Here is a 22101-nt window from a genome sequence, read left to right on the forward strand (position 1 = left end):
AAAACTCATTAATTCGATTATCGAGAAAAGTTTTTTACACAAAAGTCCCAAAGATTTTATGAGCCCCTTCGCGTATGAAAATATTTTTTTACTAAGCTAAAAACAGTTGTACGATCGTGTGAATGCAACTTATCAATCTCACAGCAAGTTAATAGCGTCGTGTGAATACCGTGTTTGAAGTTGACAGCAAATACTGCCAACATACAGCTATCAAACATCTCAAACTGGGGTTTGAAACGAAATCGTTATAAAACGGATTACAAACAAATATTGATGTGAACAGAAAATAATACGCAATACTGAAAAACACAGTATTAAATATGTCTACGAGATCTGGCAAGAGTAAGTATTATATGCAGTACAATCAATTTTTTTACTATTGTTAATGATTTTGTGACTTTGATCATGTTCTAATACTTTTTCAGGGCTTCACAATGCCTCCAATGAGAATATTGAACCCGAAATTTCTTTAAAAAGTGACAGGAAGATGCGAAGCAAACGTGTTGTAGATAACAGTGAAAGTCAGGAAGCAAAAACTACTAAGACACGCCAAAATTACGTGAGTTACCCTTCCGAGGAGGATACTGCCGATGTGAACTCTATGGAAAACGACGTACAACTCAAACCCGTCCGCGCCTTGCGGCGGCAAACGCTTAAAGAGCAAAACGCGGCTACCGAGGAAGCGGACACTGCCATCACTATTAAGAAACAGGTCAGATCAACTCGACGCACTAAAAAGTTCACTGAAACCCCCGCAGACGACGTGCCGGACGTTCCTGTAAACGAGGAATCCGTTGAAGTTGCTACTGTCACCAATACGAAGACTAAAGGCAAGAGAAACAAGAATAAATCAAAGAAAAAAACAACCTGAAGTTAATGACAAAGAAAATAAGGTTAAAGTTGGGAAAAAGAAGAAGAATAAGAAGAAAAAGAGCTCACAATCTAATTTATTAGCTGAGCAGGAAGAGTTGAGTGTGAAGAAGAAGAATGACAGCAATGTGTCTACAGACTCTTTCCACAGTGCTGCTGGCAGCCCCCTACACAAGCAAGTCACTCCCCTGCTTAACAACAGTGTCAGTAAACAACCAGGTGACACTGAGACACTTAACATACTGAAAGCTAGTGCCCAGAGAAGGTCAAGCCTTAAGAGGGTTCCTGAACAAAATACTTCAACTACGACAATGGAGGTAGATAAAGTGGATGCAACAAAAGTAACTGAAATATTGATTGTCCGAGCCAGCAAGCGCAGCAGGTCTAGTGTGAAAATAGTGCCAGACAAAGATATATTGCCAGATACTGCTGAGAAAGTGGATTTAAATGCCACATTTGAAAAGGAACCTGCAAAGGAGAGTTCTAGTAAAAAGAAAAGGAAATCTAATGTGATGGAAGGAAACAATGACCCTGTGGTAATAAATACATCAACTAATTTAGATGTTCCAAAGACATCTGAAGTATTACTTAATACTACTTTTGAAAAAGATGACATGGAAATAGATGAGACAGGTAAAAGGAAGAAAAAATCTGACAAAGAACTGACTAATGATGACCAGACAAGTAATATCTTAGATGTAAGTTTTGAGATTAGGAGATCGCTCCAAAAATCTGTAAGTGGATCTGAAGAGGTTACAGTTTTAAATAGCACCTTTGAATTATCTCCTAAACCTGAGCTGATCAAACATAAATCTCTTGACTCCACATATGACAAAGAAAGCAAACTTGACTCAACATTTGACAAAACTACTCGGAAGCCAAGCTTGGGTTCAAAATCATCTCTCATAACTTCTGATGACGCCACTAACTCCTCAATAGTCACACTTGACAAATCTGATGACAATTCAAAAATCAACATCACTGATGATGACTCCAAAACTGAAAACATCCTTAACACTACACCGGTCTTGATAGAGAGCTCAATGGAGGAATCAAGAGTAAGTGTCCTAGAAAGTTCACCAAAGGAGAACAAAACTCCAGAAACCAAACCAAAATGTACAACACCATTGAAACGGGAAGGCACTTTCACCAAAGACAGTCCATGCACGTCTCCAAAAACACCAAACAAGCGACAAACTTTGCCTGCAGCGGGCTGCACGCCTTACCATTCAGACAGGAAGGGATCACAGACAAAGAGGACCCTTAACCAGACACACTCCATAGAGAAGCCGAGCCGCCGGTCGTCACTCGCAGAGGTGCCTACTAGGGCTACGCGCGTTATGTTCTGCAGCCCTGTGAACAACCCAGGTGTAGCCACGGAAAGGAAGAGCAAGATCATCAAGTCCAACCTGAAGGGTTCTAATAAGAGCTTTGTTTTTGAAGAAAGTGGTAAGTTACTTTTACATGTAATTTTTACCAATTTCTACTAACACTTGTCTCTCCTCCAACTAAAGTTTCTTTATTTAAGTTCTAGATTTCTCATTCTACATATAATACTTATAGTCCATTGAATGAGTCCCTCCAAGGGGGGTCTAGAGTGCGTGAGTTAGTAACGTAAGATGTTTCTTCGGAAACATGTCAAGAGTCCCTAGGTAATAAACATACTAAAACCCCGGGACACTAGGAGGAGCCCCGGAGTGGGGGGAGGGGGGGGGGAAAGGGTCAATTTTTTCTTTTTCGCTTAAATCTCAAAAACGGTACATGTTAGAGAAAAACTTTCAAGGAAAAGTTAAAAGGCCATAAAATTATCTACAAGTTGTACCTAAATCATTTTTTTCTATTCCCAGCCGTTTTCGAGCTACATCCCATGAAAGGTGAAAAATTCGAAAACTTTTTATTTTACCAACTTAGGGTGCCCGCAGACGACCGTTTTTTTCTCCTTTTTTGCTGTGGATTGTAAGAAATGACGATGATAATGATGATGATGATGATGATGATGACTACTTTTTCATCCTTTTGGGTTGGGACGGTCCTGTTAAGAGTTCTTCTATTATTTGTTCATCCTCAGATGTAGGTGATTCGTGGTGAAGCTCTTCGTCATCACCATCACCATCATCATCATCTTCCTGAATGGATACGCTGTTAAGGCATTTCCCTTGGCAATGAAGGCATGCCGCTGAACATTTGAGCATTGCTTTTCGGCATCCACATTTGCCGCTAGCACAATCTTTAGTGCAACGGCAAAATATGATCTGTAGTAAGGCCTCTTGTGCTGGTGGATCTTCGGTTTTTATGGGCTCCAGGGTGTTTCCTACAGACTGCCATCCCCACTCTTGTGGAGGCAGCTCATTCCCAAGCCACTGTTGTACTTGATAGTAAGTGCGCCGGGAATGCTGTTTTGCCGCACTTTCCGTGGGTGGGAGAGAGCTTATGTCTGGCTTTAGTTTGGCTACTGACCTCATAAAGGACTGGAAGCGGTATTGGTTGAGAGAGGTGACTTTAGTTGGTGCTCCATACCATTTTAAGAAGCAAATTTTCCCAGCCTCTTCAACGTCACTTTGAGTGGAGGAGGGGTTGTAAAAGATCATCGATGCTTTTTTTATGACGTCACGGATGAGCATGGGGTTTTAGCATAAGCTTAACGAGGGCGGACCCCTTCCCATGCTACGTGTGAACCTTCATCGAAAAAATCCGAACAACGGATAATGTTGGGACATTAATGTCATATGAGAGGCACTAGAGGAAAAAAAAAAAGTTCAAGTATCGTAACTACCCTAATAAAATTCAATTCCTCCTAAACGCCTCCATGGTGGAATCTGGTTTTTTTATCAATGATAGACCTAATTATGAGCAATCTATCGGTACCGGTCACAAGTTGCACTTTTGAGCTTTTTGGAAGAAAAAAAATAAAAAGGTCAAGTTGCGTAACTACCCTAATATAATATTTTGACAATCGATTCCTCCTAAAGGCTTCCATGGAGGAATGTGTTTTTTTTACCAATGATAGACCTAATTAAGAGCAATCTATCAGTACCGGTCACAAGTTGCACTTTTGAGCTTTTTGGAAGAAAAAAAATAAAAAGTTCAAGTATCGTAACTACCCTAATAAAATTCAATTCCCTGTAAACGCCTCCGTGGTGGAATCTGGTATTTTTATCAATGATAGATCTAATTATGAGCAATCTATCTGTACCGGTCACAAGTTGCACTTTTGAGTTTTTTGGAAGAAAAAAATAAAAAGATCAAGTTCAGTAACTCAAACTACCCTAATATAATATTTTGACAATCGATTCCTCCTAAAGGCTTCCATGGAGGAATGTGTTTATTTTACCAATTATAGACCTAATTAAGAGCAATCTATCAGTACCGGTCACAAGTTGCACATTTGAGTTTTTTGGAAGAAAGAAATATTTTTTGATCGATTGATGTGATAAACATGGGTATGTAGTATGGGGAAATTGTTTGAGCCAAAATCATTTTTTACCGCGTGTAACTCAGAAACGGCTGGGAATAGAAAAAAATGAAATTAGGTACAACTTGTAGATAATTTTATGGCCTTTCAACTTTTCCTTGAAAGTTTTTCTCTAACATGTACCGTTTTTGAGATTTAAGCGAAAAATGAAAAAATGGACCCTTTCCCCCCCTCCCCCCACTCCGGGGCTCCTCCTAGTGTCCCGGGGTTTTAGTATGTTTATTACCTAGGGACTCTTGACATGTTTCCGAAGAAACATCTTACGTTACTAACTCACGCACTCTAGAACTTTTTATTCAATGGACTATTAACTCATTTTTTCTTCAGATTCCTATACGCATCTTGGCAACTTTTGTAAAACCTAGAGTTTATTTAAAACACACACACTGATACACAAGCATTCAAATTCTAAATGATTAAAGGGAGATATCTTATTATGTTGAATTAGATTACTAATAATCATTGCCTCAATTTCCAGATTCTGTGCTGTCTTCGGTCCCAACACGCCTGGGCCGCAAGCGCTCATTCACACACACAGACGGGGAGCAGGCCAGCGCTAAACGAACTCGCCTTAACACCGAGCGGTCTCTGCCCGCGGCCCGAGCGCGTGCTAATAGCGCTGTGGGTAAGTGCATATTCTCCTTTTTTATACTTACCTGAAGGAATTTGAACCGTCTTTATAGTTTATTGCTCTGTCAACTCTAGGAAGATTCGCCGCAACTGGATGATATAGGGGGGAAACACCTAGAGTCGCTCCTCCACCTAAGCATAGGTCGGTTATGGAAGTAGAAACCCGTCCCGCGCACATCGGCCAGTGTAGACGTGCCTCGGTCGAGGCAGATCTATACTGGCCGGTTTGTGCGTAAGGAAGTCGCCTCGCGCGTATGCTCGCTCTGTGTGGACCCGCTTCATTTTCTCAACCTTACATTTCATTGGTATTTTGTTATTACATTACCTGTATTTATCTCATCACAATATGATTAAAAATCACCCAATAACCCTCAATAATTCCAGCAAAACTGTCAAAAGCACCGACCCCGTCGAAGCCCGCCAGCCCGAAGTCGGAAGTGAAGGCGACGCGGCTGCCCGACTTCGCCGCGCTGCACGCGCGCCGCTTCCAGCGCATGGAGTCGCTCGGCGACTGCCAGCTGCGCCGCGCCCGCCGCGCCCGCCAGCTGCTGGCGCCCGCTGGCAGCGTGGCCGTGCTGGAGAGGAGCAGCCCGAGAGGTCAGTACATACTAGTGTCTCCCTCCACGGTAGCTCGACTAACAAGGAAGGGTACCCAACTGTCCGACTCCGATTTTATTCATTTTGATATATGTTATAGAGTAGTCTAAAATAACGGACACGTATTTTTTTTAGCTGCCCAAACTCAACCTGTTAGGAGAAAATGGCCTTCAAAGTACTAAAAAGTTACTAAATCTTCTAACTCTTATAGAAAGTGATGCTCAAGCAACTTACTAGTTAATGGCTGGTTTGAGTATATGTTTGAAAGCAGCAAAAAATAATGAGCACGTGTTTTGTTATATCTGCTTAAACTCAAGTTTTCCTAAAAAAATACCTGTCTTTATGTGTAACTTTAGCGATAAGATATTATAAAACTTCGAATGTCGATTTTTGCCCGTGTACGCTTCCTTGACTGCGCGATCCTCCCTCCCCCATTTTGAGTAGGTGACCGAGCCAGCGAAGTCTGTGGGATTTAGTTACGCCGATGATATTGGGCTCAGCCACCAACTTCTCGATCTCGGCATTTTTCCGGATCCTCCAGGAGCCGTCGTCACCTCGCAGGTCCCAGGATCTTCCTGAGCACTTTTCTCTTTCTTTTTTTGAGTCTCGATAGTTTTATTCGTCATTATTTAAAAAAGTAAACTCCCGTGCGGCTTTACTAAACTGTCGCTAGATGTCGCCATGCGTTAACATATTTAATGTATTGAGTAATAACGTTGGCATTAACAAGTATGAATCATAAGGTGACTTATTGGAATTATTACCCATTATTCCGATAACACTACCAAAGGCATAAATCGATTCATCTTCTATAATTCTATATTATATAGATTGAGCATATCGTTGCAATGTTTGTTAGGGCTAATGTTTCATCAGTGCTGTTTTTGGATAAAGAAATTCAAGATGAAGCACTACAGGTGAATTAGTTTTTGTGATTGACTGATTGTTTTCATACATATCATTGTCTACCTTAATTCGAACACATCGAAGTCGAAAATTTAAACACATAGTTGAACAATAACATCCTTTTAATATAGACTTTATGGTTATTGTGAAAAGGTGGAAAATCAAATGTACATATGAGTATACAAGTCGTTTCGTCTGTCAATCAAACTAGTAGGGCCTCCGCTAGCTGGCGCGGGTGCACGGAGCGGACGAGCGGGTTAACGAAAAATAGTATGAGCAACGCTAACTGAAGCGGACGCGAGCGGCGGATTTCACCTACACATAGCACCCGCGTGCGTGCGCACGCGGCGGGCGTCCGCGTCAGCTAGCGGAGGCCCGTAAAGTTGCATGCGACTTGATGCAATAAATTTAATGAATATTTATGACTTTGACTAGATTGGTTTATGTCATTTAGCTTAGAACAATAAAAGTGGGCCCTATCAAACGCAGTGCAGCTATTTTAACTGGCTTAGGTACTCCCAGATGTTACCACCAAGTTGTTACCACTGGTGAGAGCTGAGATTTTTTAAATCATCTTTAACCACTAGGAAAAAAAACCAGTTGCTAAAAACATTTTGGTAACCTTAATCACTGATTTTTTCACCACACCAGTTGGTACTGCTGGCTGGTGGTGGTATTGGTACTTCAAAAACTGATGAGAAAGTTGCATTTTATCCACATGTGTAGCAAATTTTGAGTTGTTTTTTTTTATGTTGGCTGGTAAAATTGACTTTTAATTTATATATTTAATGACGTTAATTTTGAATTGATTTGGTTTTATTTCTGTTTGATATTTGACAGTTAGTATTTTCCTTGCGTCGGTGTGGTGTAAAATGTTGTGTTTCATTCGGTGGCAAAATTTGTTTAGATATTAAAATTAAAAACATAAAATAAATTTGGTTAGATAGTGGTAACAATTTAGTGGTAACTTGGCTGGGTATCGTATACATTGCGGTATCGCTATTTCACTTCTGTTTCTATGGGAAAAACAAACGTAGCTGAGGGCCCCCGCCACTCTTGCGATAGGGATGCAGATGAAATTTAGATTTTTGTGTTCCGCGGTGCGGCCTCTGAATTACATTATTAAAATCATTCAAAACAGGAAATGCTTTTGTCCAACAAACACGTGAATCCATATCTAAACTGTTTTTATAGTGAAGTAAAATATTGCGCTATCACTGATACGAAGCCAAACAATAAATGAACTGTTGATTACACTAGATAAGGCTCGGCTTTCCAAATTACTATGTTTACCAAGTTACTACTTAATTGTACGTCTAGTCTAAGGAAGCTGACGTAATATGGTTTGATAATTAAATTAGATTTTTTCCATCCATATACAGTACCTATGTATACTAACTAAAGCATTAACTCAACCATCCACGCCATCAGTTACCAATATGAGATGACTAGACAGCTAAAATTTAAAATTTGCCAAGTCTAACTCCAAACTGGTCACAAAATCTCTCAACACTGGTCGGCACAATTTAGTCGATTCTATATTGATTTATACTTGTTACAATTTTACATGTCTTCTGCTTCATCAATCTTCATCATGTAGCTTTATAAAACAAATCCCTGTGATTATAATCAGGCACTACTATCTATTAAAGAACTGACACATAAATATGCGACGTCCCACAAGGCGCATCTCTAATTTTAGCATACCTAGTGCTAGTATTAATAGACGACACTTATATCTAACTAGTGGCTCGGAGACCTGTAAACCCCGCGTTAAGCTTAGAAAATGTACAAGTGAAAAATACTTACCCCCTTATTCATAAACGTGTACTAAAGTTACGATGCCGCTAATAATCGTTTGTCCCTTTCCATCATACCAATACGTCGAAAAAAGGGGGTGAGTTCGCAGAGTCGGTATCGCAGTGAACTCACTTTGGTCTTTAGCGTCATAAACGCTATTGGCGCTTAAGTCCTTTATGCCAATTCCAGCATTATGAAAATATACAAAACTGGATCAAAAACATCTATTTAATCATATAATCTGGACACACAATTTCACGAGAATCGGTTAAGAATTGCGACCTGTAGAGGAGAAAATACGAAAGCGAAATGCCCGAGTCAAAATTGACATCTTAACTGACACTACGCTACGCTTAAGTAGCTTCTGCAGGCAGAATGATGATGATAAAACTTATCCTATGTTCTTCCTCGGGTCTCAAAATATCTTCATATCAAGTTTAATCTGAATCAATTTAGTGGTTTAAGCGTGAAGTACTGTTTACAGTTGCTTTTGCATTATTATTATTGGTACCTAAGGATATGTTTTTCAAGTTTACAATTATTAACCTTACGAAAGCATGGTTACTCACGTGCATGTGTCTTCTTATCTTTATTTTGATTCAACTTAAATACAAAAAAGAGATATCCCATAGACATGAGGCTTTTAGTAGCTTATCGAGTATAGTGAGCGATCTATGTGTATTTTGCATTGTAGTTAGTCGATAAGATCTTATATCGACCTTTTCGTCGGACACTTCTTTCTTCTCATTTCTCAAGTGCACGGGGAAAATAGTCCCTCATAGGAGAAAGTGTCCGACGAAAAGGTAGACGCAACCTCTTTGTTCTCTTACTTACCGCCCTTACCTTTGCCAGTGACCCTCGACCCGAAGCTGCGCGGCACGCCTAGCAAGCCCGCCGCCGCCCCCGCCGTGGCCCCCTCCCCCGCCGTGGCCCCCGCCCCCGCCGTCACCGTGGCCCCCGCCACCGCCGTCACCGTGGCCCCCGCCCCCGCCGTCACCGTGGCCCCCGCCCCCGCCCTCATCAAGCCCTCCAAGCTGCCCACACTAGAGACCCTCCAGCGCGGATACACCAGGTTCGGCTTTAAGATGAACTGCGACGTTAACCCCTTCAGCGTCCAGAAAACTAACAAGCCAAAGGAGAAACCTAATGGTATCAAACCAAATGGCTTTAAAAACCTTAAAGTTATTAAACCAGTTTTAAAACGCGAGGTCATGCAACCTTCTTTAGCAGGGACGACATCACTGCGCAGGGCTGCCGCTAAGCAAACTATAATGAGGGAGAAATCCTTCACTCTCGCTGAAAAACGAACCGAGACGAGGAAGGAGGTTAGAACGGTTATCAAGGGCGTGAGGACTAACAGGCGTTTTGAGCTGCAGATGCAATCGAGGAATCTAAACGGGTGATCGGGAAATGTGCTTTTACGTTTGCTACATCACTGAGCAACAGCACTGGAGTGCAGGCATCGGTGTAGTGTTGTATACCATAATATCATTTTCTGTAACTACTTCACAGTTTGCCCTAATTAACTCTAAAACTCTGTTGAACCTGATTGAATAATTTTCTTTACATTTTACCTGCTTTAGTCAAAGGACGACTGGAAGAGAATGATTTATACTATTTAAGCATTAAGTCTGTCTTTTGTGCAATAAGGATGACATAAGTAAACGCACAGCCCCCATCAGATGTATCAGACCGGCCTCGGAATTCATAATTATCTGAACAAAACTTCTATGTATTATCAAGAATTCAAGACCTTAAAGTGCATGTTCATATTTTGAGCACCTTGGTTGCTCTGATTGGTTTCTTTAACAACAATTCTAATTAACAGTGTATCATAAGGCAAAATTAGACTAAGATGTATTATTTTGGCAATCAATATGTTACTGCAAATGAAATTATGGTAAATATAAATAACCCGATGTTATGTTATGTTAGTGAAACATCACACCATTAGTTAAGTTTTCACATTATAGTGGGAATATAAGAACATTATAAACTGTAGGTTATAGAAGTAGACCGCGGGCCAGAAGCATATATCGTCAGTCATCGCCTCCCGATTAATACTATGTCAGGTGATAGTTCACAATCTCTCTGCTTTGCCTAAAGGTTGACTGGTAGAGAATGCCCCATGGCATTAAGTCCGCCTTTTGTACTATAAGGTTTTCTTTTGTGCAATAAAGATTAAATAAATAAATAGTTTAGATGCTATTTTAAATATAAAAAAACCGTCACCGGCCAGCGGTGGAAAGACCGTCAGCTGGGTACGTAGACAAGATGCAATCGTTAACGCTCCGTAGCGAACGAAACGCAACGGTCTCTGTCGCACTAATGAGGAAGAGAGATAGAGAGAGTTAACTACGCTACGCTACGGAGCGTGAACAATTGGCATCTTGTCTACGCACCCTGGTCACATGGAACTGTAAATAATATGCGCCTTACCACTTATGTCCGCAAAGTATGCGTGATCCGTTCCGATCCGTTTATTTGAAACGCCTGATAGAATGCTATATGCAAAGTTTCATGATTTTATTATTACTATCATAAAAACGTAAAGCGCTTATTTTTTACATGTTCATGCGAGCAGCTGACGTCCGAATCAAAATTATCATCTGACAAAGTATCAAACGCCATCGAAACACGTAGATTTTTTTTTACGTGTTTCGATGGCTGCCATTTTTCAACCCACCAACGGAGCGGCAGCTGACGTCCACGAGAGTTCATCATACATAGCCGTTAACCACTATACGAGTTATCGCCCGCGAGGCGGTTGGTCATGGAAATCTGTTCCAGGTCTAAGAGTACATTTCTCTAACGGACATTATATTGTATTTTTGCCCAGGTTGGAAGCCCAGGCTGACAATAATTTCACATTCACATAGCCTCTTTAGGAAATAGGGTTTTTCTTCCCTGCTGGGAGGGATCAAAGTGGCACTTTTCTGTTCTAGCCGTATCTAAACATGTCATTTTGCTCCCTTGTGACACAAACTACTATAAAAGTAAAATAAGGCAACAAAGCCTTCAAGAATTCAACATTCAAAGAATTCAAGTAGCCATGAAAAGCCCAGAGTTCAAAGCGAAAGGTCTCTGATAACAGCTTTTGTTTGAAGACTTTGAAGCCATAAGTCATAGCACAGTACAAATATTAGATTTTGTTCCATTGAAAAGGGTTAGTCGGATTAAATTTAGACCGTAAGGCTTTCAAATACGGTTCAAAATTGAGTGACTTGAATTAAATACAATGAATATTATTCTGTCACCGAAAAAATACAATTGTTATAATCCATTTGAAATAGTGTTAACCTCATTCATTCAACCTAAAATATAATCGTTTCGTCACACACAGCAACAAAGGAGTTACCTAGAAAAACCGAACATACTCGTAGAATTGGGTTATTGTATGTAACGAAGAACGGGTAGTAATAATCAACAGTAAATGTTCAATATCTACTCAATCGATTCCACAAATACTGTGCTTAACAGGCCCAATGTGCATTTTAATGTACAGTCTGTTTTAAACTAAGTAGAACCTTTCATAAATTGCTTTCTCAAACAAACTATATTCATCCCAATTTACTATACAACAGGGCTCAAAATAAAAGGAATATTTTGCATGGTGGACCTTACGAGGATTGGTAGACCTTATCTTTTTTTTATACTACTTCGGTGGCAAACAAGCATACGGCCTGCCTGATGGTAAGCAGTCTCCGTAGCCTATGTACACCTGCAACTCCTGCTTACATGCGCGTTGCCGACCCTAACCCCACCCCCCTCGTTGAGCTCTGTTATCTCTTTGCAATAAGGTTTTTTTCATAAAAGATGAATTTATCAGTTCGGTTATCCAAACACTAGTATGTGTTGGTCCTAGAGGTACAAGTTGGAACCCGGCGATGTGTCGCTACTGCAGACGACACGACTGATTTCTATGTAATAATAAATAATAATTTAGCCTATATACGTCCCATTGCTGGGCAGAGGCCTCCTCTCATGCGCGAGAGGGCTCGGGCTATAGTCCCCACGCTAGCCCAATGCGGATTGGGAACTTCACATACACCTTTGAACTTCTTCGCAGATGTATGCAGGTTTCCTCACGATGTTTTCCTTCACCGAAAAGCTATGCTATTTCTATGTATTTCCAGTCGAAGTCAGCGACGTGTTGCCCGACCGCAGATCAGTATTGCCTTTCTCACTCTTACTCTGAACCAACTGCATAATGGCGCTAACGTTCTGACGTGATAACACACCGACATGACGCGACGGCACATGGCCGGGTTCCAACTCGTACCTTAAATCTATGACCTAACGAACCGGTAGAGTCCTGAAATATTATACCTTATTTAGTTGATTTTTCTCATCAACCCTTTCTTAGTGAAGGGTCATTCTAAGTAAATCGCTTACATAGAAAAAGTGGCATGACATAAATGTTAAAATTTTGATCTAACTTTTCAATATTTTTATCGAAAACTGGCCACCTTGCAAACATACATAGAAGAGTTGTCTTCTATGTATGTTTGCAAGGTGGCCAGTTTTTAACTTTTATCGTTTTAGAAGACACCAGGCCTACCGCGAAAACCGAAATTCGCAAATTGCGGGGATCTTTCTCTTTTACTCTCACTAAGACGTAATTAGAGTGACAGAGAAAAATGCCCGCAATTGACGAATTTCGATTTTCCCGGTAGCCGCCCAGGTAAGAGACCACACTACTTTTCCTATATAATTCTGGTATGTATCATGGATATCGTTGTAGTTGGTGCCATCCACGATGACGCGCAGATTTGTCAAATGTAACCTTTAATAACAGGACAATACGAGTCAAGGCACGCGTCGTCGTGAACGACACGATCTATTATACCACTTAACTTAGAATGACCCGTTAATATAATTTTACCTTTAATGATTTTAATAGTTTTTTAACGATTTTTACTAAATCTTGTTTTAACGTAGTGTAAATATAGTAGTTATCTAACAGTATTAACGTAAAGCTAACAGAGATCATGTGGAGGCCGAGTGCCAATATTTTTCTTTTTCAAAAATTATGTACCTAAGATCTAGAAGTAAGTTTGTACGCCTTTGAACATAGATTACAATGGTTTGGTAAATTAAGGGTTTTATTTCGCAAATACTTTGTGCTAGATACACGTGTAAAGAAGAGCTAACACGCCATTAAACGCCATGGTAAATGATTGGCCTTATTTCGAGGCTATAGAGTTTAAAACCGTCTACCTTCATCTCAGGACATCTGGGCACTAGAAATGACGAAATTGAAAGAGGTATAAATAAATACAAAAAAAATGGCTACAACCAGATTTATTAATGTCTCAACATAGAAGCACAGGTAAGTGATCACGAGGTGGCTCTAGCGTCCGGCGCTGCTCAACACTCAACACGTCTCAACACTGCTCGACACTTCGCGGTCCGACCTCTTCGACGACACCTTTCGAAAACCGGTAACAAGTCTTATTCTAAACTTCGAATGTAACATAAACTTTACAAAGTTCTTTATTTTCGAATTTTAGAAAAATCTCTTTATCGCAGTCTTCAAAAGTTGTAGACGCTTAGAACATTATCATTAAATATTGAAAATAGATACAACATCATCCCTTGTGCACGGATATATCACACTTAATATTTATCATCATTCAAAAATCACTTGTACTGTTTTATTAAAATACACGGCGCGAGCCGTCGGTAAATATTTATACAGCCTAGGGGAAATAACTTATTTAGGAAATGCTGGTAGCCTGTCGGTGCAATACGTATCTATATAAAATATTTCTCCTTTTTGACATTGGCCGCTCGCTGTGGACGATAAAAATATGTGTAAGATTTGTACATGTACGTTAGACTAATAATAACCACGCCACTGACGTGATTAAAAAACTACTTACAGACTATTTCAATCGCAATAGAGACGATATTTAGTTATTTTAGATACAAAAGAATCCGCAGCACAACTAACTACACGGAAACCCCCTGGAAATGGACCTACACAATTCTTATTCTCTTGACAATAGTCGTGTACAGAATATACTGTATACTTCTTGCGCACAGTCGCTCCTACTGCTCATTATCTTACAGTAGCAATGTCCCATACTAATGATATTTCAGTGAGCTCAGTACATGTATATATGCAGTCATCTCATTTTAACTATTTAAATTAGTGGATAGAAAAGACAACTGAATTTATTACAGATTCGGTCTTGTTTGTTCTAACGTTTGCAGTAGTAGTATGCGCTATCAGACCTTTGCAAAAAATACATGGTATTGTAAAGGAAGTCGTTGAAATTGCCCGACCAATGTTTCTCCACGACGATTATATTACCTTTGAGAAATGGTCTTAAGCGATCGGCACACAGTCCACTATAGCGTACTTTGCGTAGCCAAGTCGCTACGGTGGTAAACCTCCACAGCGAGCAGCCGATGGTTGCCGTGTTTGTGCTTCAATGAACATTTAATTGACCACGTCGTACAGTCCGCCATTTTGGATTAGAACAGCTAAATTAGTAATACTTTGATTATATCAGTAATCATTACACTAGGCTTACTAAGTTTATTTGGCAATTTTACAGACAAAATTTGAAAAGATACGAAGCATTATCACGCATCTCAACTTCGAGGCTTAACAATTGAGATTTAATAGCCGAAAATATCCTCTAACAAAAATCGCGTCAAATTAAATCAGGCTTTACATTTTTTTTTCACAAAGATATGTTGCATTTCAATAACAAAAATATCGCATTTTAGTGCTTAATTACATGTATTAAAATAATTCTACTTAGTTTTTCGACTATAATACAAAATGCAATACAATTTGCTCAGGCACCTAATCGACCTTCAGCTGACAGCACCGCCAAAGTTCGTTCCGTTATCAGTTATAACGTATTTACCTGAAGCCGAGGCAATATAATTTAATCCCTAATCGCACCGCGCACGCACTCAAACAGACATCCGATGTGATGTAAAGAGAGAAGCATGAGAGTGAATTTACAAACCAATAGAACCTTCGCGATATTGTCAGCTGCAGAACCTTATCTACTTAGCACGAAAAATAACTCGGATTTTTAATGTTAACTGCGGCATCCGACCAAGGAAGTTGACTTTAACGGAAAATGTTCGCTTTTGCTACGGTCACATTCCGACTCGTTCAAGCAAAGCATTGGGATAGTCTCGGTGTCACGGACATCAAACACTAAAAGATTGTGCAGTCATAGACATCAAAGGAGTTTCATTTTTAAACCTCTACGATATTAAAACAAAAATTACTTTCCTTGGCTTGAACTTATGAATACGAATACACTCTCAACGAAATCTTGACGAGAATCTCACAAGACTGATGCAAAGAATCAAAAACCCGAGTATCACATTATAATCACACGTCTTCGCTCTGAAAGTAAGTTTCCCATAACACAAATAAAATGTGAATGTCTCAACACTTACCGCTAAGAGGAAAACAAGATTAAAATTATCTTACAATTTATTTACATTAACTGCCTAATATTATTACAATAATTTATTTAGGTATGTACAGCGGTCGCTGACAGTTCTAGGAGCTTTCATTGAAAAATAAACGTTTGTATAACTAATTAAATACAAATGTTTTCCTTGTACTGCGCACTACATTATATTTAACAGGGCAGGCTCGGAAAGGGAATACTTTAGCTCGCACAAAGATTTTACCGCTACAGGCATTCGTCATAACCTACAAGAAGTAAAAAAAAACTTGACTACTTAATTAATCTGTCTATTGGAGAGACAGTAATTCCAGGCTGGGCACAGGTGCGGTCTTACCCGGGACACCCGGTGTCGCCGCGGTAAGAACATTACTAACCAACTTGTGAAAGGTACCCCTGACGAGAAAATGCTAAATTAATTAACCTGGCTGAATAAAGCTAACAAATTAATTAGTTCACCGCGTGGGCGGCTCATTAAAAGTTGTAACAAGTGAACAGCCGATAGCGGCCAGTCGACGACGGCTCCCATTAGCTCATCACTTCCCGCGCACCTCCGGGTCACCATTCACAATAATGCTACATCGCAGTTCGTACTTAGGAACTGACACGTAGAGGCAAAAATACAATCTGGCCTCTATTTAACTAGTTTGACAATTCACTGTATATATCTCGGCAGATAAAGAACGTTATATTATCAATAATGCATAAAGTGCATTTGGGTCAAACACATTTTAGAAAAAGTTCACTTCTGTGGACAATATTTTAAAAGTTAACGGCTGGTACATTACATACGTATTCCGTTTTTCTAATTCGAGTCTTCCAAATTATTTGTTAAACATAGGTATGTACAGTCAGCATCAAAAGTAGCGGATCAAACAAGGTTTCAAAAGTATCTACCATTCTGTAACAGCTAAAAAAAATGTGGTGATTTTATATGTAGAACAATTAATACGGTAAAAGATATACTTTTTAAATGTCAATTTTAGAGATTTATCTATATTTGGAAAAGTTATCCGGAATATCAGATAATTTTGGCGCGTTTTTTCATCTGCTACTATTGATGCTGACTGTACAACAGTAGGTCTTAAATGTATAATAAAGTATCACTATGCTTCGCCACATGGCATACAAATAGCTACAGAGGACATGTAGCCTGCATTTACAAACTAAATCTATGATAAATAATGAAATATACACAACAAATTAAAAGGTAATATAATTTCCCGAGTACATAAAATCTAAAATCATACATTTTTTTAAATTTCTTATATCATTAATTTTAAAATCTCTTTTGGCAGTTTATTACAAATTCTTGGTGCCATTCCAAAAAAGCTTTTTGCTAGTAATGCTGTTTTACATGACCTAGAGTTTATTCTATATTGTTGGCGATAACTATTGAAATAGGAGAACTGGTTAGGGTTATACTTAATGTATAATGCGACTTCGTTTATATAAAGACAGGGAAGCGTGAGGTTTACATGATTCTGTGTTTTATATACCTTCAGCTTCAGTACTGGAAAATTGTATCTCGCCTGTAAGTTAACTTTACTATGTCTGGTACAGGTACAGGAAAGACGCGAACGAGTTAACCATACTGTAAAATGTGTATGACCCATTTTTACCTATCGATCGTCGTTAAAATATTTTTAGTCGACGGTCTTGTGAGATGGAAATTGTCAAATTGGTGAAATAGGGCCTGTTTTATTTACAATTATGTCGAAATCTTAGAAGTTGACTTAAGTCAATAATTCTAGTTCATAGCGCTAAGGGGGGTCATTATATATATCTTTTGTAAGTCACTTTCTGTTGAGAGGGCCCAGGAAAGGTATTTGTTATTTCCTTGTCCCGGTTTGTAGGAAGATAGCAGAAAGTGTCCGGCGAAAGGATAGATGTAATAACCCGTTTATTACTTGTAACAGGTTCTCGGGCATTGCGAGGGGTGGTCGAGGCGAATTTTCAGGTCCGATTCAAGCCCGAACGCTGCCCACCTCCCGCGGATACTTTTTGTACACAGCACAACGCAATAATTTCATGTTTTTCTCTCGCAATCAAGTTGCCAAATATATATTATACACTGTCAACAAGACAAAATAAAATATTAACTTACAATAACCTTGGATTTTCGTTTTAAAATGTTATTTATAGATGAAATTACTTAATATGAATAATCTCAAATGACCAAAGTTTAGTGGATAATTACAAGTTTCATTAGGCGCTCAGGTCACTATGGACGCATTAATAACATATTCATTGATGGTGTCGTTAACCCAGTCACACTAAGAGTTTTCTAATTAAGTCCAACTAATACATACAATCATAATAACCACTATTTTAGTGACTTCAAACAACAACGAACGAACCAACTTTTTAAATTCAGTTTATTTACTATTTTACTGATCAGTAACGGTGGTCATGTGGTTTATTAATTATTAGTAGGTAAAACTACTGACTATAATTATTCTAGTGATTAATGTCACCACAAATACAACCCAACAACGCACAATAACCGTAAGCGACATTCAAAAATCAGTTTGTACTTTTTTGTTGAAAACCCAATTTGATACAAAAAGTTCGAAATTAAGTTAATGTTATCAGTCTAAAGAAAATTTTAAATATCACTTATATAAAATGTGTCGTTACTACATTAAATGTTATTTTTCCATAGTATTTTTATTTAGTGTATCAGGATCATTATATGCAAAAAGAGTTTCGTCCATAAGAATTTCTTATGCATAAAGTGATTTGTCACTACAGCCAATCGCTAAGTCTGTTGCCGCCATTGTGGCTATGGAGAAAATACTTTTTGTTTGGTTTGATCTAATCTTTTTCAAAGTACCCTTACGTCAAACCAAAAAATTGATTTGGTGCTACCAACAAAATATAATCTCCTTATAACGCTCGTGCATAAAAGGTTTTGTCCAAAACGTCCAAGCCAAACACGAATTGTCCTTTTTTAAATCGCCAAAATTTAAATTGATTTGTATGGATAGTTATTCCTAATAATTTTAAAATGGTATTAGTCTGCAATAGTATTTTAACTAACAACGCAAACTTTCAGTTGATCATTGTAATTATAATACGAAAAATAAATTCTTTCCATTTATCTCAGTTTGACATCACACGGTGACAAATCAGGTTTTGAATGTAAGCTCCTCAAGTTTTTCAATGTCACTTACAGCTGTTATGCATGATGCGGTTGAGTGGATTTGTACTTTCGTAGTCTCTTACAGGGATCGGAAACCGGTATTTTTTGTATGGGAACGAAAACGGTATTTTTTCGTTCTTTGTTAATTATTCCCTTTCTAATTGGGCAATCTAATAATACGAAGTCGTTATCTAAAAACACAACCGAGTCCTATATTTAGAGTATAAAATAAACCGAAATATATGTTTATTTCAAAGTTTTTCCAAAAAACCGGTTCCGATCCCTGGTCTCTTATGTGTATCAATGTAAGCATCGAATTATTTTACAACGATATTAGAAAGATGGACATGTTTAAGAGTTTATAATCCTATCGTTATTATCGCGTTTAATTTACAATTTCCCAATCTCTGACCGTACCCGAGTCGTTACGTGACATATGGGTGGATGCGGTTAACCGCAGATACTCCCCAAGCGGTGGCAATTACTTTAGAATTCAGATTCAGCTTTTAGCTTTATCGCGATTTTTAAATAACAGCATCATTGCGGTCGCTTTTCATCGTCCTACGGAGATCCCGGGACGGCTGTTTTACATAACAATCTCGTTACTGACTCGGATGAGCAGCACAATTTAAAATCCAGGTTGTATAATATCATTATGTCAACGTGTCAGGGCATTAACTTCTGTTGAATAAATGAGACAGGTTTGTTCAGCTGAAAATATTCTGAAAGTTGCGTAAAATTTTGATAACTATTTGGGGTATAAAAACTAGGTAGTTTTAATGAAACGGGGTTTAATGGTAAGCTTTCAACGAAGCACGATGCGCGAGGATATTAAAAACTACTTTGTAATTTGGTTGGACGATTGTCACTCGACCTTGGCCTGACACCGCGGTAGAAAAATGCTTCAAAAGAATCCATGTTGCGGAATAATCTGGTTCTTTAACTTTACATAGATATAAATATGCATGAGAGTCAAGTTAACAGATAAATATTGTGGTATTTTTAAATTATATTAGACAGGTAAACCTTTTTTTGTTAACATTTTTCTTCGCAGTAATCTTACTAATACTCTTCTAATTACCTACCAATTAGAACATTTTACGAGAATATGACCATACATATAAATATTGCTGTGTGCAGTATACTATTTATGCTTTCTTTGCGGTCAAACTTTTTCCGGGTGTTCGGAGGAAAAGAATATGATAATCAGACCATAAAATTGAGGCCAAGATAATTAGGGCAGGGCTTGAAGCCCCGGGCGGCGCCCCTCTAGGGAACCCGCTGAATCACTGCTTTGACCCTTTGGCGATATCCTTTATCCTTGTTGTAACGTAACGAGGTCACTAATGTAAGATATCAATAGAATGCCGCTTTAAAGGTCCGAAATATCGATAATGGAGCGATAGGGCACGATTTTCATTTATCAAAATCACCTGTATCAATATTTTATTCATTTCATTACTCATGCATGTGACGACACAACATAAGATTTCTAAATTGTATTTAATTTCTGTGGTTCAATGTCACCGGACAGTTTGAAAGGTGTTGAATGTATTATGTACTTACGCTTATCAGAACGCTCGCGATGGCATGACAATGCTTTGTTTCTGAAACTCGAGTCACGGAACTAACAACAGTTGGAATATTTTGATTTCCAGCGATTTTTTCCTCGTCGTATCACTAGAAGGTCGGCATAATGTGTAAATATAGAAACTATAGCATTACGTGGGCTGCAAGGCCATCGCAAAAACATAACCGAACGTATGAGAACCACAACAATTCGTTTGCAACGAGAAAAATACCTGTAATCGCGTACAATGACCTTTCAGCGTGCAGGATTATTTTATTATTTAAACAAACTGTCTGCTAAAATTGGATAGACTGACACTGACAAAATGTCGTTTTTCTATTCATGGAAAACTCACAATTTTAATAATCCTTGGCCTACCATATCAAATATATCAATACTATAATATAATAATAATAATATTCTTTATTGTGCACAACGAAAACATGAATATAAATCTTTTATTTAACTTATACTTTTAAATAAACAGATTGACTTGGCCATCGCATGAAAACAACGTATCTCACACGTAATACAATATTATAATATCTGAGAAACCGAGCTTTACTCAGAAAACATTTAAAAACTCAGAAATGCGCGTTTTAAACCTCCGTATAGAAAATTTCATCGAAATCGTTAGAGCCGTTTCCGTGATTCCCGAAATATATATATATATATATATATATATATACAAGAATTGTTTGTTTAAAGGTATATGATTAAATTAGATTGTTCAGTGCGTTTGCCAAGTCAATCTCAATCTGTTTATTTAAAATATAAAAGATTTTTAATATTGATATGGTCACTATAAGATGTTGTTAGGTTAGCTAATTACGTAATAACTTAAGACAGAAGGTACCTTAATTAGGGACTGAATAAATTAATCGACTTAGTATTACATGGATCTCATAACTTTTTACGGTAGAAAAAAGTTATGTTTATGATGGCATAGATATAGATACCTATAATTTATTTTAAGTTTCTTACGATCTTTGAAAATTATCGTTTTTCAGAAGAAACATGATTCCCAAATGTCAAGGGGTGAGAAAACGAAGATGTACTGTTGAAGATGCTTATTGTCATTAGGGGTAGACCGGGGTGACCGTAAAACTCTAAACACGGATGACAAACAGGGTCGTAAACTTTATTGCCACTAAAAAGCTTGTGGCATGCATGTTTTCCGAAGTTAGTGACAGCTAGTCATATGGTACGAACCGCAAAATTCAAAACAAAAAGACGAATCAAGTCAAGTCGTATCCTTGTCACTTTTCACCCGCACAGAAACGGAATGTACGTTTGAACAGGCCTGTCGCGCACAGCGCGATTCGCCATGTAAAAGTCGGTATGTATCAACATCAGTAATGTCAATCTATATTTTGAGCTGTGGTAACACCACTCTTGTTTTGACTAACTTCCGCTTGTTGGTATGTGGGTAGAAAGATGGCGAAAAGGTTGTGCCGCGGAAACGAGGAGAGAGATGAGCAGATTTCGTGGTCGTAAGACGAGTTAGGAGCTACGAGCTTCTAGGAGGCTTGTACCCCATAGAGAACACCTCAGGTGAGTGTTTGCTTTGCAATATTATTGTGTCGACCTAAACATGCATCATAAGGTGGAAAGATGAGGAGACGGTTATAGCATATCGTTCTTTCCGTGAGTAGTAGTCCAA

General features: G+C 38.6%; 1 protein-coding gene across 1 annotated transcript; it reads left to right on the forward strand.

Moving 5' to 3' along the window:
• Positions 1 to 197: 197 nt before the first annotated feature.
• Positions 198 to 10296, forward strand: LOC133528476 (uncharacterized). Its single transcript, XM_061865867.1, is given in 6 exon segments — positions 198 to 342; positions 426 to 869; positions 871 to 2319; positions 4821 to 4967; positions 5357 to 5569; positions 9128 to 10296. Coding segments are annotated over 6 exon segments (2826 nt in total). The 5' UTR covers positions 198 to 320; the 3' UTR covers positions 9679 to 10296.
• The last annotated feature ends 11805 nt before the right edge of the window (positions 10297 to 22101 follow it).

Source organism: Cydia pomonella, chromosome 19 (genome assembly GCF_033807575.1).
Source record: "Cydia pomonella isolate Wapato2018A chromosome 19, ilCydPomo1, whole genome shotgun sequence".
NCBI classification, from domain to species: Eukaryota; Metazoa; Arthropoda; class Insecta; order Lepidoptera; family Tortricidae; genus Cydia; species Cydia pomonella.